Consider the following 13,996-nt stretch of genomic DNA (forward strand, 5'->3'; position numbering starts at 1 on the left):
TTTGAAATGGCAACAAGATGTGTAGAAGGTGTTTTGCTTCATTTTGTTTTATTGTGAAAAAGGAGCAACAGAGTTCATTCAGGAGATGATCTTGTAGATCCTTAGTAAGAAGAAATGAGAGTTTTCCTTTTCTATAAACAATTCCCCCCGAATAATCCTAATTGGGACATAAAATATCAACAGGGTTCCAGTGCAAAGAGCAGACCTGCAAACCTGCTTCCAGCACGTGGAGGAGCTATTTGTCCAACATCCTAACACATGGCCACTACCCCAAATAGTCCTTTCGTTTCCTGGCTCTCAGGGTGGGGATTAGTAAAGATGACCTGTGCCAGGTTTTAGAGCAAATAAAGATCATTCTGAATGAGTCTGGCGTTCTCCTTGAGTTGGACAGCCGTCCATCTGTTTTCCTAGCCCACAGGAGTGACATCCAAGAACAGAGCCAAATTGCACCTTCTGTTTTGGACCATAGCGATATTTATCAACCTGTGGGAAGTCTTGGAGTAGTAAGAGAGATAGGAGAGGCCCTCAGTCTCTTGCTATCTTCTAAAATGCTTCAATCTTTCTCTGACTGCCTCTGACCCCAGCAAGTGTCTAGCATCACATGCCTGTTAGACAAGGGCTGGAGGCAAGATGGACCATCTTTGTGGCTGGGTGGGCTGCTTTCCTAGGTTGAAGCTGAAAGCAGAAGTGGAGGCAGGAGAAGCAAGATGGAGAAAGGTGGTACTTGAGAGCCACAAAAGAATGATAAGGGAGAACAGGGCAAAGATCTGCCAGGCGACAGCAAGAATCCCAGCCAGGACTGGAAAAGGCCTTGAAGCAGAAAGAAGCAGAACCTTGTTCATCCCGTATTAGAATGGAGTCCAGATGGGCTCAGACCAAGAGGAGGGACAATGCCCAGGAGAAATTAAGGCTGGAAAGGTAGAGAACTTTCTCTGAGCTGCCATAACAATGTCCTACAGACTGGGCAGCTTAAACAATAGAAACTTACTTTCTCCTGATTCTGGAGGCTAGAAGTCTAAGATCAAGGTGTTGGCAGGGTTGGTTTCCTCTGAGACCTTTCTTCTTGGCTGGTTGATGGCCATCTTCACCCTGTGTCTTTACATCATCTTCTTTCTGTACTTGCCTATCTCTAAATTTATTCTTTTTATAAAAACACTAGTCATATTGGATTAGGGCCTAATCTAAGGATCTCATCTTAATCTAATGACCTCTTTAAAGATTCTATTTTCAAATAAAGTCACATTCTGTGGTATTCAGGTTAAAATTTCAACATGAATTTGGGGAGACACAATTTAGCCCATAACAGAAGGGGCGAGTAAGAGGTTTTTAACAGCCCAGAAGGCTGTCTCCTCATCATTCAGGTTGGAAGGTCAGTTTCACACAAACATGTGGGTGGCATCATAAGAGGGTAGGAGTGGAGACATCACCTTCTCAGTAATCACGTAGGCATGCCATTCACTTCTGACAACATTCACAGAGAGGATAATATTACCATTACATTCCATCTCATTGAGAAGCAGACTTTTTTTAAATGCTACACTCTTAAGCCTACCAGTTCAACTCCTAAATCCTTATATTCCTGCAAAGCCCCATCAGCTCTTCTGAAGACCACAAGCAAGTCCTGGGAGATTTGGAAAGCCCATGAAAACAATGGACCAGTCTGGCTTCCTACTAAGGCCACTAGACCTCAGAGCTACTAGTTTCTTTTATTGCAAATGATTCCTGCCTTGACAGGGGAAGGGGGAAGAGGCAGGGAGAGCACCTTCATGCTTTTGCTGCCTGTTCTGAAGCCTCCTGTGATAGTCAGCTGGCAAGAGTGGTGCTGAGGGTCCCAGGACCTCTAGGCCTGGCACTGTGCTGCGGTGAGAGTTTTCCTTTTTGGATAAGTTTGTATTGAAACCTTCTAATACAACCACCTCCCTGCAACTCTCTCTATGAAAGGACTCTGATTTTAAATGCCCTGGGACCTATACAAATATCATTGGATCTGTATTTTCCCTCACCTCCCCTATCATGTACGAGTTCTGGCAGCAGGATTCTAAGGCCAAGAACTGAGCTCTCACTCTAGCTGAGTACTGGGAAAGTTGTGGGAGATACAAAGATGAATGAGAGCTTGTTCCAGATGGTAAGAAACTTGTAGGCTACAGGCAAGTGGGACAAAAGTAAGAGTGGTGGGAGAGGAAGCTTTGACTTAAGGGTTTGGCCCTTTTTCAAGTACAAGTTACCCCAGTTTGCCCGCCCCTCCCCCTTGCTTTCCTTTCCTCTTTAGTTCTTCCCCTCCAGCTTAAGCATAACTAACCACATACTATCATGGTGGTTCATGTGACCACCATTAGCTTACCAGACCCTATTCTGAAAACAAGGTTTTTGTTTCGCTTTGAGTTTAGTAAAATTTTTATTAAAGTAAAACACATAAGCAGAAAAGTCTGCCAATCCTGCATGTACAGTTCAGTGAGTTTTCACTAAGTGAACACATCATATGACCAGCACACAGATGGAGAAACAAAGTTCTCAGCACCTCAGAAGCCCCCTCACACCTCTTCCCAGTCACTAGTCCCCTTGCCTCTTTTTGAATCTTACAAACGTGAGACCGTGCAGTATGTACTCTTCTGTGTCTGGCTTCTTTTGCTAATCCTAAATATATAGGATTTCTTGATGATGTTGCGTGAAGCGATCTGTTCATTTTCATCACTGTATGGTATGCGGCTGTGTTAGTGAGCTATCATTTATTTATTCATTCTATTTAATGAATATTTGCATTGTTTTTCATTTTTTGGCTATTATGAATGCTGCTGCTTTGGGATTCTTATCTATGTCTTCAGTAAGCGCATGTGCAAATTTTTATTAGGTGTATACCAGGGAGTGAATGCATTTGGTCACAGGATATACCCATGATTTGCTTTAGCAGACATTGCCAAACAGTGTCCAAAGTGTTGGCACACATTTATACTCATCGGCAAAGTATACGAGCTCTGATAGCTCTACATGCTCACTAATATTGGCTATTATTTGTTTTAAAAACCCATTCTGATGGATAGGTAGTGGTACTGTGGTATTTCACTGGGATTTAATTTTTTTATTTTCCTAATGAATAATTAAACTGAATATATTTTCATATTTTCATTGGTCATTTGCATATCTGTGTGTGTGTGTGTGCACGTGCGTGTGCACATGTGTCATAAGCAACAAAATTAGACCCATGACCAAGTCTGACAAATATGGAAAGCATAGCTGGAATTCAGTGTTCTGTGATTTGGAATCTGGTAACATTTTAGATGTGCTCTTGAATAATTACTTGGGAGTGTAGGCATGATTCATCATTTCAAATGGTCTCATTTTGGCTATTTTGTCCCCTCAAAACCATGGTAGGAGACAGTCTTCCAGTCCTAGGTATGAGAGGAGGGAATGGGTGCTTAGTAGAGCTCATTTTTTCGAGCTCCAAGTTCATAGATATGAGGGCTTCCCAATAGCTCTAGATAATGCTATGATGCTGTGATGATCCAGTGAAATGCTGACTCCTCTCGGGAGTGCTTCACATACATTAGCCGATTAATCCTCAGAGTTGGCCTGCAAAGAAAGGTTATTGTCCTCCATCTATAGTTGAGGAAAAAGGAAACAGAGAACACAGCTTGGTGGTTGAGCGCTGGGATTTGAACCCAAGCAATCTGACTGGAGACAAACAGAAAATGAACTGCACATAATTGGAATGCCCTTTGCCTGGAGGAATCAGATTGACAGCAAAGTTTTAGGACTATGCCCTCTTGGGAATGCTTTGTTTTACTTGCAGAGAGTAATTGTTACACTGGGATTTGGCTCAGTCAAATTGCTATCTCTGGATAGTGGAGTGATTAAGTGGGAGGAGCCAGGGTTCAGAGTCCCAGACTTCTTGTACATGGGGGAGCTGGCTGCTGCATGTGCCAAGTACAGATGAGACATCTGAAAAGGTGGGAATCAGCACCAGAGTGAAACTCAAATGATTCTAAATTAGAAAATAATTTCGACATTTGTGAGAAGAGAAAATACAGTGGGATGGCAGGGAGTTAGAGGTACAGCACAAAGAAGCAAAATAAGATTCTGATTGAAAAAATGCAAATGAATACCTGCAGGGAAAAGGGATTGCAAACACAGATGTAACATGTGGAAGTCCTGCTTTGAGTAAAAGGCACAGCTCCGATATGAAGCTAGAGACAAGAGGCTGGTGCAGGTCCCAGGGCACACAGTTCCTGAGTAAACGCCCCATGACTTGGAATGGGCGTGGGCAAGGGGCAGTTATCCTGAGTACCATGTAGCCTGGTGCAGTCCTGCCGGCTGCAAGAGTTCATATTCAGAAGGGTGCTGACTGCCATGGAACCAGTCAAAGCAGAAGAGTGAGAAGGTGACTTTGGAAAGTGACTCTAAACAGAAGTCTGGAGAATGAAGGCTGGGTTTATAGGAAATGGTCATGCAGAGTCCAGAGAAACCACAAGGGCTGCAAAAGTGGTGGTGGATATCGGCCTGAAAAAGTAACTGAACACGTAGCTCTGGCAACCAGCCTAGCTCTGGACAAAATGGCTATGGTCACACTGTATTCTTTTCTGCATCCTGTCCCTTTCTTCTCTGTTACATATTCATTCTGCTGTCCCGAAATCCTGTGCTATGTATGCTGTCAGAACCCGGTCTTGAAAAGTTTTGATATGAATCGTGACACAAAAAGACAAAACCTCACTGATGTGGTGTGTCTGACAAAAATGTATAACCTGAATCAAATCATGAGGACAGATTTAAAAAAAAAAACATTTGAGGGACATCCTGTCAACTATGAGCCTGTATACATATAAAAAAAAAAAAATCAATGCCATGAGAGAATGAAAGGCTGAGGAATTCTCTAAGATTAAAGGAGAATAAAGAGACATGAAAAATAAATGCAATGTGTGATCCTGGATTAGAAAAACAAAAATTACTCTAATAGACAATATGGGGACAATTGGTAAAATTTGAATATAGACTGTCTGTTGGATAATAATATTGTATAAATGTTAAATATTCTGAATTTTTGGTAATGGGATTATTGTTGTATAAGAGAATATGTTTCTTCTTAAGAGGTTTTGGGGTGAAGGGTCATGGCATCTGTAATTTACTCTAAAAAAAAAGAATGAGAACAACAGTGTGTGTGTATGTGTGTGTGTGTGTGTGTGTGTGTGTGTGTGTGTGTGTGTGTGTGTCCTTCCTGCCTTAAAAAATACAACAGACTGAAAACAATTTAATGCTGCTTAAATGATTACAGTACATGAGGAGTTTGGGCATCACAGTCCATAATGTCTGAAATGGTCATTTTGATTGTATAAGAGTGTGAATGTAAAAGCCAAAGAGAGAGGCCATGAGTATGTGGAGCCCAGCATGTTCTCTGAAAGGTGCTTGCTTTTTAAATTTTCTTATGAGCTATGGTTCTTGTCATTTGCCTCTTTCTCCCAGGAATCAAGGGCAGAGAGTTCACTGCCATTTTCCCCAAGTAGAAATGAACGTTATGACACAGGCTCGGGTGGCTTCTCAGTACTCCTCGGCAGTGTTAAATACGCTGGCTCTCAGTTTCTCACTGGGTTCAAACTGAGCTGCTTTGTCTACCTGCCTTTCTTTTTGCTAGGAGCCCCCTCAGGCCACTAGCTCAGTAGAGCTCCTGCTAGATTCTCAACTTTTTGAATCACATTAATGCAGTAAAGTACTTAGTAAAGCATAAAAGAGGAATAATTTAGATGTCACAGGCACTTATATATTCAGGAGGAGGGAATTGCCAACATCAAGTCTTTTCCTGTAGGGCCAGAATAAAGCAAGACAAATTGAGAAAATGCCCCTTTCTCCAAGTGTATGTGACATCAGTTATGCCAATCGAGACCAGAAAAGAAAAATGTCCCCTCATAGCTAATCTGAACCTTAACAGCTATTGGGGCAGCAGTTGTACATACATCTCTCTGGGTCATCCATGTTCATGGGCACCAAAAAGAGGTCTAGCCGCATGTGTTTTTCCCACTAGTCAGCTAAATTTTAGTTTTAAATGAAAAGTGTGCATTTCAAGGATATTAGGTGGATTTGTGTCAGTGCCTGGAGGACTTCAGGTCTATAAAACAAAAAATGAATTACAAAGAAATATAAATGTTGGCATTTTCATCAGTGACATTCATAATATTGTCACAATATAGAAGAAAATAAGTGATTTCCTGTAGAAGAGGATGCTCACTCTAAGAGTGCAGCACTAAGCAGAAGTTGGAGTGAGTAAAGCAAAAAGCAATTAACATGGTGACATCTCTAAAACATCATGTTTCAGAAAGAAGAAAGAAGAAGGATGTGTGCATTCTTGTTTCCAGCTAAGCAGGTCTGTTTGCAACTCAGCATAAGGAAAGCTTATGAGGAAAGCTGCTGATCTAGAGTTTGATGGTGCAGGTCTTTCCCAGACCAGGGAATTTTCAGTGGGGCCTCTAGTGAGAACACCGGGTGGGCAGGGGAAAGGCAGGGTCTGAAAGTTTAGACGAAACCACATGGAGTGTGGTTTCTGAGAGATGGCTCCCAAGTGCACTTTCCTTGTAGATTATATCTTTCTTTCCTAGGACCCTCCCCATACAAAATAGACTCCGTCAGACCTTCCTACCTGCCTCACAACCTTTCATCCTAAGGCATCATCCAGATAAATTATGACCCCACAATTCTATAGACTTCTAATCAACTCCTTCTCATTTTTACCTAGTTAGTCCAAAATTTACAACTTGATTTAGGGCATCTAACAAGTAGTGACTGGCAGACTTCTGAATATTTGACTCTCTTGGGACACAGGATCAGATAGTCCTTTGAACTTAACATGCAGGAAGTACCCAAATGCTAGAGTCTGGTATCAGCAGCCTGCAGTTCCAGAGATCCCAAATTGACTCACACATCAAGGATGCAAGGTCTTGTGACCTAAGGTCTGTGCCATACTGCTAGTTCATTTAAATGTATTAAGAAAAAAATTTAAACATATACAAATGTTGTTAGTTACAAGGAATTTCCATCTATGTATTAGTCAATATTCAACAACAATCGACATTTTGCCTACTAATTTTTTCCATTCACTCCTTTCCTCCCTTTTTGCCAGAATATTTTAAAGCAAATCTCAAACATTGTGTCATTTTACCCCTAAATACTTCAAAATGCATCTCAAAAAAATAAGAACATATCTCCTATCATTAACAAAATGTATAATTCTTTATTATCTTCTAATAGCTCATCCTCATTCAAAGTATCTTGACAGTCTATAAAATGTCTTTCCTCAACACTTCATTTGGACCCACATCTAAACAAGGGCTATTCTTTTATATGTTGGTTATGTCTCTCAGTATATTTTTATATCTCTTTGGTTTTACAAAAGCACTCTCCTCTCTCTTCCCATTCTCCTGCCTCTCCACCTTCATCCACATCATTCACATGTTGATAAAACAAAGTCAGTCGTTCTACAGAACGTCCCACTTCCTGCATTGGGCTGATTGCTACCTTGTGACACTGCTTAACTTAAATCTCCCACATAACTTGTAGACTGGAAGTTAGGTTTAAAGTCTTGATTGGATTCAAGCTTTCATTTGGGGCGGGAGGGTGGTGGTGCTGGAGGGCAAGAATACCTCATAGTTGGTACTGTGTACTTAATATTGCATTACGTCAGAAAGTATGTAATGTCTGATTGTCTAATTTTGTTGATGCTAATCTAGAGTTGATTTGCTTTCAAACTAAAATAAAACATTTCCATGCATCTAAAATAAAAAGTATAAAACAAAGTATATTCAGAGAAATCTTGTTTCTATTCCTGTTCCTCTATCTAGTTCTTTCCTTCCCCTTCAAGAAAACCAGTCTGGGTTTTTTTTCCCATGGTTTCTTTTTGCAAATATAAGAAAATATACACGTACTTTCTAAATGAAAAGGTAGCATACAATATACTGTATACCACATACCATTTACTATGTACACTATATATGTACACTTGGCACCTTGCTTTTATTACTGCAAAATATACCTGGATATCATCTCATATCGGTTTGTAGAGATATTACTCATTTCATTTTTAGCTGCTAAAGTTTCCAGTTTGTGAATGTACCATATTTTGTTAAACTAATCCTATATTGATGGTTAATCTGGTTATTGTCAATCTTTTGCTAATATAAGAAATGCTAAAATAGATTATCTTATGCATAAGTCATTTTGTGTTTTTGCAAGTATATGTTTGGTAAAGACTCCTAGAACTGGAATTATTGTTCAAAAGATAACATATAGATGTAATTTTGCTAGTTAATCAAATTTTGAAGTCTGATATTAATTTACATTATTTCTCTCATCAGAAAGAAGCCAACAAAACATATAACTGTGAAAACTTAGGTCTCAGAGAAATTCCTGACACTCTATCAAACACAACAGAATTTTTGGAATTTGCCTTTAATTTCTTGCCCACAATTCAAGCTACAACTTTCAGCAGACTAATATATCTTATCTTTTTGGATTTAACCAGGTATGTATCTGAGTTCCTTGTGTGTGGTTGATATTTTACTTAAGTAATAATACAACTTGCATTCCAATTGTTTCCAGGACCTTTTGGGGGGCACAGGGATAATCTGCTTATCCTGCGTGTTTAGATTGGGTCAGTCGTGCTTTTTAAGAAATTCTAAAGGATAGCGATAACAAACCCAAAATAGATCTTGTACTAAATCAGATGCCATGTTATACTACATTATTGGGTGGTAACATTTTAAGAAACATTTATAAGAGAAACACACAATCCACTAACTTTTTTGCCCCTACAAATTGGGAAAAGAGTTCCATTATTTGGTTTTAGAGGCAGAATCAGGATTCTATCTGCTGAACCATAGTTTGTGAAACAAAGGGCAGGAGTATCACAAGGAAATAAGGGAAACAAGCAAAAGAGAAAGGGAGCATGTGTGTGTGGATGGGAGAGAAAGGGCTCTGCATGCGGATGGTCTCCGTGCCCCTTGCAGCAGCTCTGTTTCTTTGGTCGTTTAACGTCAGCTTCTGCAGAGAGGGAGAGCATTCACATCCGTAATACGATTCCATCTGTATAACCACCGCGGTGAGGAAGGAGTGATCATCCACTCGTGTTCGAGGAGGAAATGGGGGCTCAAGGACATTCCGTGAGCTTACATAGTAAGGAAACTGGGAATCTGCTCTCCTGACTCCCAGTCCAGAGTCCCCAAATAACTCTAGGCCACCTGTGTTGCATTTTCATATACATCATTTGATTCACAACCATTCTACAAAGTAATCATGATTCTTATACTTAATAAATGAAAAAACAGAGGTTGAGAGAAATTGTCACTTTTTCAGAATGGCACAGATTTATACATAACATGTCGCATTATATATTATGCATTATTTATGACATACTTTGTTACTTAAAATAGTAAATAATGGTTTGCATTTTTTCTACAATCAAGCTACTAATTATTCCCTAGATTCCAAACACAAATCTCTGAGAGTTCAATCTAAAGGGGCAAGATATCTGGGAAAAAAGAATCTAAATCAGAATGTTCAGAACTGAGGCTAATCATTAATTCAACAGGTATCTATGGTTAATGAAGAAGAATTTTTATGTTTTACTTCAAACAATAATGTACACTGTTTTTACTATGCACAAAAGATGATTTTGTTCATACAGGCCACTGTGACAGTTTTTCTTTTTTCTAATTAATTAGTGTAAATACTATTATCTTTTTAAGGTGCCAGATTAACTGGATACATGAAGACACTTTTAAAAGCCATCATCAACTGAACACAATTGTGTTGACTGGAAATCCTCTGATATTCATGGCAGAAACATCACTTAATGGGCCAAAGTCTCTGAAGCATCTTTTCTTAATTCAAACAGGAATATCCAATCTCGAGTTTATTCCAGTGCACAATCTGGAAAACTTGGAAAGTTTGTATCTAGGAAGCAACCATATTTCCTCCATTAAGCTCCCAGAGAACTTCTCAGCACAGAATCTGAAAGTTCTGGATTTTGAGAATAATGCTATACATTACCTTTCTAATAAAGACATGAATGCTCTGGAGCAGGCCACCAACCTAAGCCTTAACTTCAATGGCAATGACATTAAAAGCATTGAGACTGGGGCCTTCCATTCAAAAGTCTTCCGAAGTTTAAACTTTGGCGGGACTTTTGACTTGTCTATTATAATAAAAGGTCTACAGAACTCTACTACTCATTCTCTCTGGCTGGGGGCATATGAGGACACTGAAAATCAAGACCTTACCCCAGCCATGCTTGAGGGACTTTGTGAAATGTCTGTTGAGAGCATCAACCTGCAGAAACACCATTTCTCAGGCTTGTCATCTACCACATTCCAGTGCTTCACACGACTCCGGGAATTGGATCTGACGGCAGCTCATTTGCAAGAGTTACCTTCTGGGATTGAGGGCATGAACTCTCTCAAGAAATTAGTTCTCAATATAAATAATTTTGACCAATTGTGTCAAATCAATGCTGCCAGTTTCCCATCCCTTACAGACCTTTATATCAAAGGCAATCTGAAAAAACTTGACCTCGGTGCTGGGTGTTTGGAAAAACTAGAAAATCTTCGGAGACTTGATTTAAGCCATAGTGGGATAGAGGCTTCTGACTGCTGCAACCTGGCACTCAGAAACCTTGTCCACTTGCAGTACCTAAACCTGAGCTACAATATGCCCATCGGTCTCCAGAGTCAAGCGTTCAAAGAATGTCCCAAGCTAGAAATCCTGGATTTGGCATTTACGCACCTGCACATTAGTGCTTCACAAAGTCCTTTCCAAGACCTCCGTCTCCTGCAGACCCTGAATCTCTCTCACTGCCGCGTTGACACTGGTAATCAGCACCTTCTAGAAGGCCTCCTGGATCTCCGGCATCTGAATTTACAGGGAAATTCCTTTCAAGATGGGAGCATCTCAAAGACCAATCTACTTCAGACAGTAGGCAGTTTGGAAACTCTGATTTTATCCTCCTGTGAGCTCCTCAGTATAGACCAGCAAGCATTCCACAGCCTTAGAAACATAAGTCACATAGACCTGAGCCACAACAGCCTGACTGGAAACAGCATTGATGCTCTTAGCCATCTTAAGGGGATCTACCTCAATCTAGCCGCCAATAGCATCAGCATCATCCCACCCCATCTCCTCCCCATCTTGTCCCAGCAGAGCACCATTAATTTAAGTCACAATCCCCTGGACTGCACTTGCTCAAATTTCCATTTCATAACATGGTACAAAGAAAACCTGCAAAAACTTGAGGGCTCGGAGGAGACAGTGTGTGCAAACCCCCCACCTTTAAAGGGAGTTAAGTTGCATGAGGTCGAACTCTCCTGTGGGATTACAACTATGGGCATTTTTTTTCTTGTAGTATTTTTACTACTGTTCACCATTCTGCTTAGTTTTTCAGTTAAATTCTTTTTTAGGTGGAAATACCAGCACCTTTAGTGCTAAAGGTCTCTAGAGATGGCAAATAAATGTATTTAGCAAAATTGCCTTAAGTAGAGAAACTATTGTCTGTCAGTGACCAACTTTACAGGTTAGTTTCTGGCACTGAGCAAGGATTTACTGTGCTTTTCTGAATCCTAGAACTAATGAAACTCCCTGAAAAGTAAACTGAATAAGACCAGAGGGCCAGAGACAGCTGTGAGAGATGCAAAGCCCTTTCCTCACATGGAGGGCGGGTGGAAGTTGAGGGAGGACTCTGGGCAGGGAAAGGCCCGAAGAGTAACCTACGAGGAGGCCGTCTCTCTTACACTCACAGACATCCTCCGAAGCACCTTCCACTCTGACCTTGAAAGGAGACCATCAACACCCTCTTGCTGAGGACCCCAGCTCCCAACTCTCTCTTCTATATTTCAGGCATCATACTTGGATCTGAGTTCTCAGTAATGTAGTCCTTTGAGAAACTTACTGGGGATAAAGTCTTAATGTTTGTTTTACATGGAAAAGGAAAATAATGAATTTAAATAAGTGACTGAGAAATAAATCTTGCCATCAAATTGACTCCATTAATCTCCTTAATCCTTAGATTTCTGAGGTCTCTACAATGCCACTGGGGTACAATAGCTACAAAAATAAAATAAAGACACCATCCACCAGGACCACTCTCCCCCAAGGTTTTGGATTTTTACTGCATTGGCCACCCTTACCTGAGAACCAGGGAAGCTCCTTCTGCCAACTTGGTATTCTCATTCTTATTACAAAGCCTAACTTACAGGTGGGCTATGGTCCAACTGCTCTTCTCATTTGGATATCTGGTCCTTCAAAGCTTCTTTCCCACAGGAACTATGAGATGAATGATAATTTGGTTCCCAGGCCAGCGTTCAAATGCCTATTCACCTGGGACAGCAATTGAGATAGCACATTTACAATGAAATCTAGTGGAAAAAAGCATCTCTGCATACTAGCTGTCAGGAACACAATACGCTGGCTTAGTGAGAAGTAGTTTCTGTTGAGACTGTGGGTGTCAGCAAAGGTAGTACCAGCAACAGAGAGGGAAAAGACCATTGAATGCAGATAGAGGAAGAGGACAGGGAAGCAGGCAATATGGTGACTTAGGCCTTCCCAAGGCCCAAAGGGTCACACTCCTGCAGGGCTTGACCTTCTGAACTCAACATTGATGGACAAGAGAGCTCTTGTACTCAGGTGCTACATTTACGAGGCCTCGATTAAGTTCTATAACCAAGTTTAGGTTAGAGATGGTAACTTATAGTTATGAAATTCTGATTGGATGTCATAGTAAAAATAATTAACTTTTATATCCCATCAGAATTTATTAGCCCTGAAGTTAAGGGTGTAATAGTGGGACATAACTGAGTGGAAGCTTGGGGACCAATTCTTTGCATCTGAATGCCCAGAAAAAGCAGAAAGGACAAGGGAATGGTGAAGGGAAGCCATAAACCTTCATTGCAAATGCTCTGATAGTCTTAGGGGATATTTTGTATTAAATAGGAGGTCAAATTTTTCTACAAGGCTTGGTTAAGGGCACAAGGGCAGGGCAAGGCCCTTGCCTTGGGTGCAAAATTTAAGAGGGGACCAAAAATCTCAGTAGTCAAGACAAAAAAATTAATACACTATTTTTAAAACTTTAAGTTAATGCAAAAAAAAAATCGATAATAAATAAAACATCAAAATTTTAAACAAAGACAGGATCTGTAACAGTGCTATGTTGAACCATATTAGAGCTGGAGGCAAAAGGAAAAATTAGTTATACCAGTCCCGTCTTTGTTTAAAATTTTGATGTTTTGTTCACTGTGGATGTTTTGTATTAGTTTTTATTTTTTAATGTTGCATTAAAATGTTATTTATTTTCATTACTGAGTTTTTGGTACCCCTTTAAATTTCACGCCCAAGGTGAGTGCCTCACTTACCTGAAGATCGGTGAGAAGTGGGTATTCCCAGCTAACTCCCAGGCCGCAGTTAACCGAGAGCCTATTACCTGGTACATTATCTCAGCTTTACTCAAAAGTGTCCGTCTCCTTCCCCTTCACTTTCTGGAAGCAGAGAGAAGTGTTTGAGATTTTCTACTTTGTTAGGTGTGCTAAAGGAGAAAAAAATGTGCCTGAAAAATACAAGGACATTTAGACACAGCCCCTGAGCCACCTTTATTTCTTCCCTGGGCCTACAGTGGTGGGGCATCCTTCTGAGAAGGCCAATCCGAGACACTGCTGGGTTGGTGTTGGTCTTGACTCTGGCAGCCACCAAGGCCTTTTAGCATTGAGTTTGGGGCTCAGAAGGGACCTACTGCAGAAGTGAGCATGGCTACTCTCTAAGTGTGCAGGGCAGGGTCCTCCTGGTGTCTTTCTAACTGCTGCTACAGGGAAGGTCCCTCCTTCTAAGGACCTTCTAGGGAGCATGAGTTAAGAAAGGTCAGGTAGCCAGTCCTCCCAAGCCAGAGAGTACCTCCTGCTGACCACACCAACCCTGCTGCCTGTTCTGTGCAGGAACCATTCACCTTTGGGAATTCAGTCAGGAATGTCGCAGGACACATGGT

At 40.8% G+C, this 13,996-nt stretch overlaps 1 protein-coding gene across 1 annotated transcript in view; it reads left to right on the top strand.

The window, feature by feature from the left end:
* The window catches only part of CD180 (CD180 molecule), a 50,181-nt gene extending 38,192 nt beyond the window's left edge, over positions 1 to 11,989 (top strand). Inside the window, exons 2-3 of the mRNA XM_023537206.1 lie at positions 8,298 to 8,497; positions 9,720 to 11,989. Of these exons, the coding sequence (XP_023392974.1) occupies positions 8,298 to 8,497; positions 9,720 to 11,448 (1,929 nt within the window). The 3' untranslated portion in view covers positions 11,449 to 11,989. The remainder of the gene's footprint in view (positions 1 to 8,297; positions 8,498 to 9,719) is intronic.
* The last annotated feature ends 2,007 nt before the right edge of the window (positions 11,990 to 13,996 follow it).

Source organism: Pteropus vampyrus, unplaced genomic scaffold, assembly GCF_000151845.1.
Source record: "Pteropus vampyrus isolate Shadow unplaced genomic scaffold, Pvam_2.0 Scaffold182, whole genome shotgun sequence".
Classification (NCBI taxonomy): Eukaryota; Metazoa; Chordata; class Mammalia; order Chiroptera; family Pteropodidae; genus Pteropus; species Pteropus vampyrus.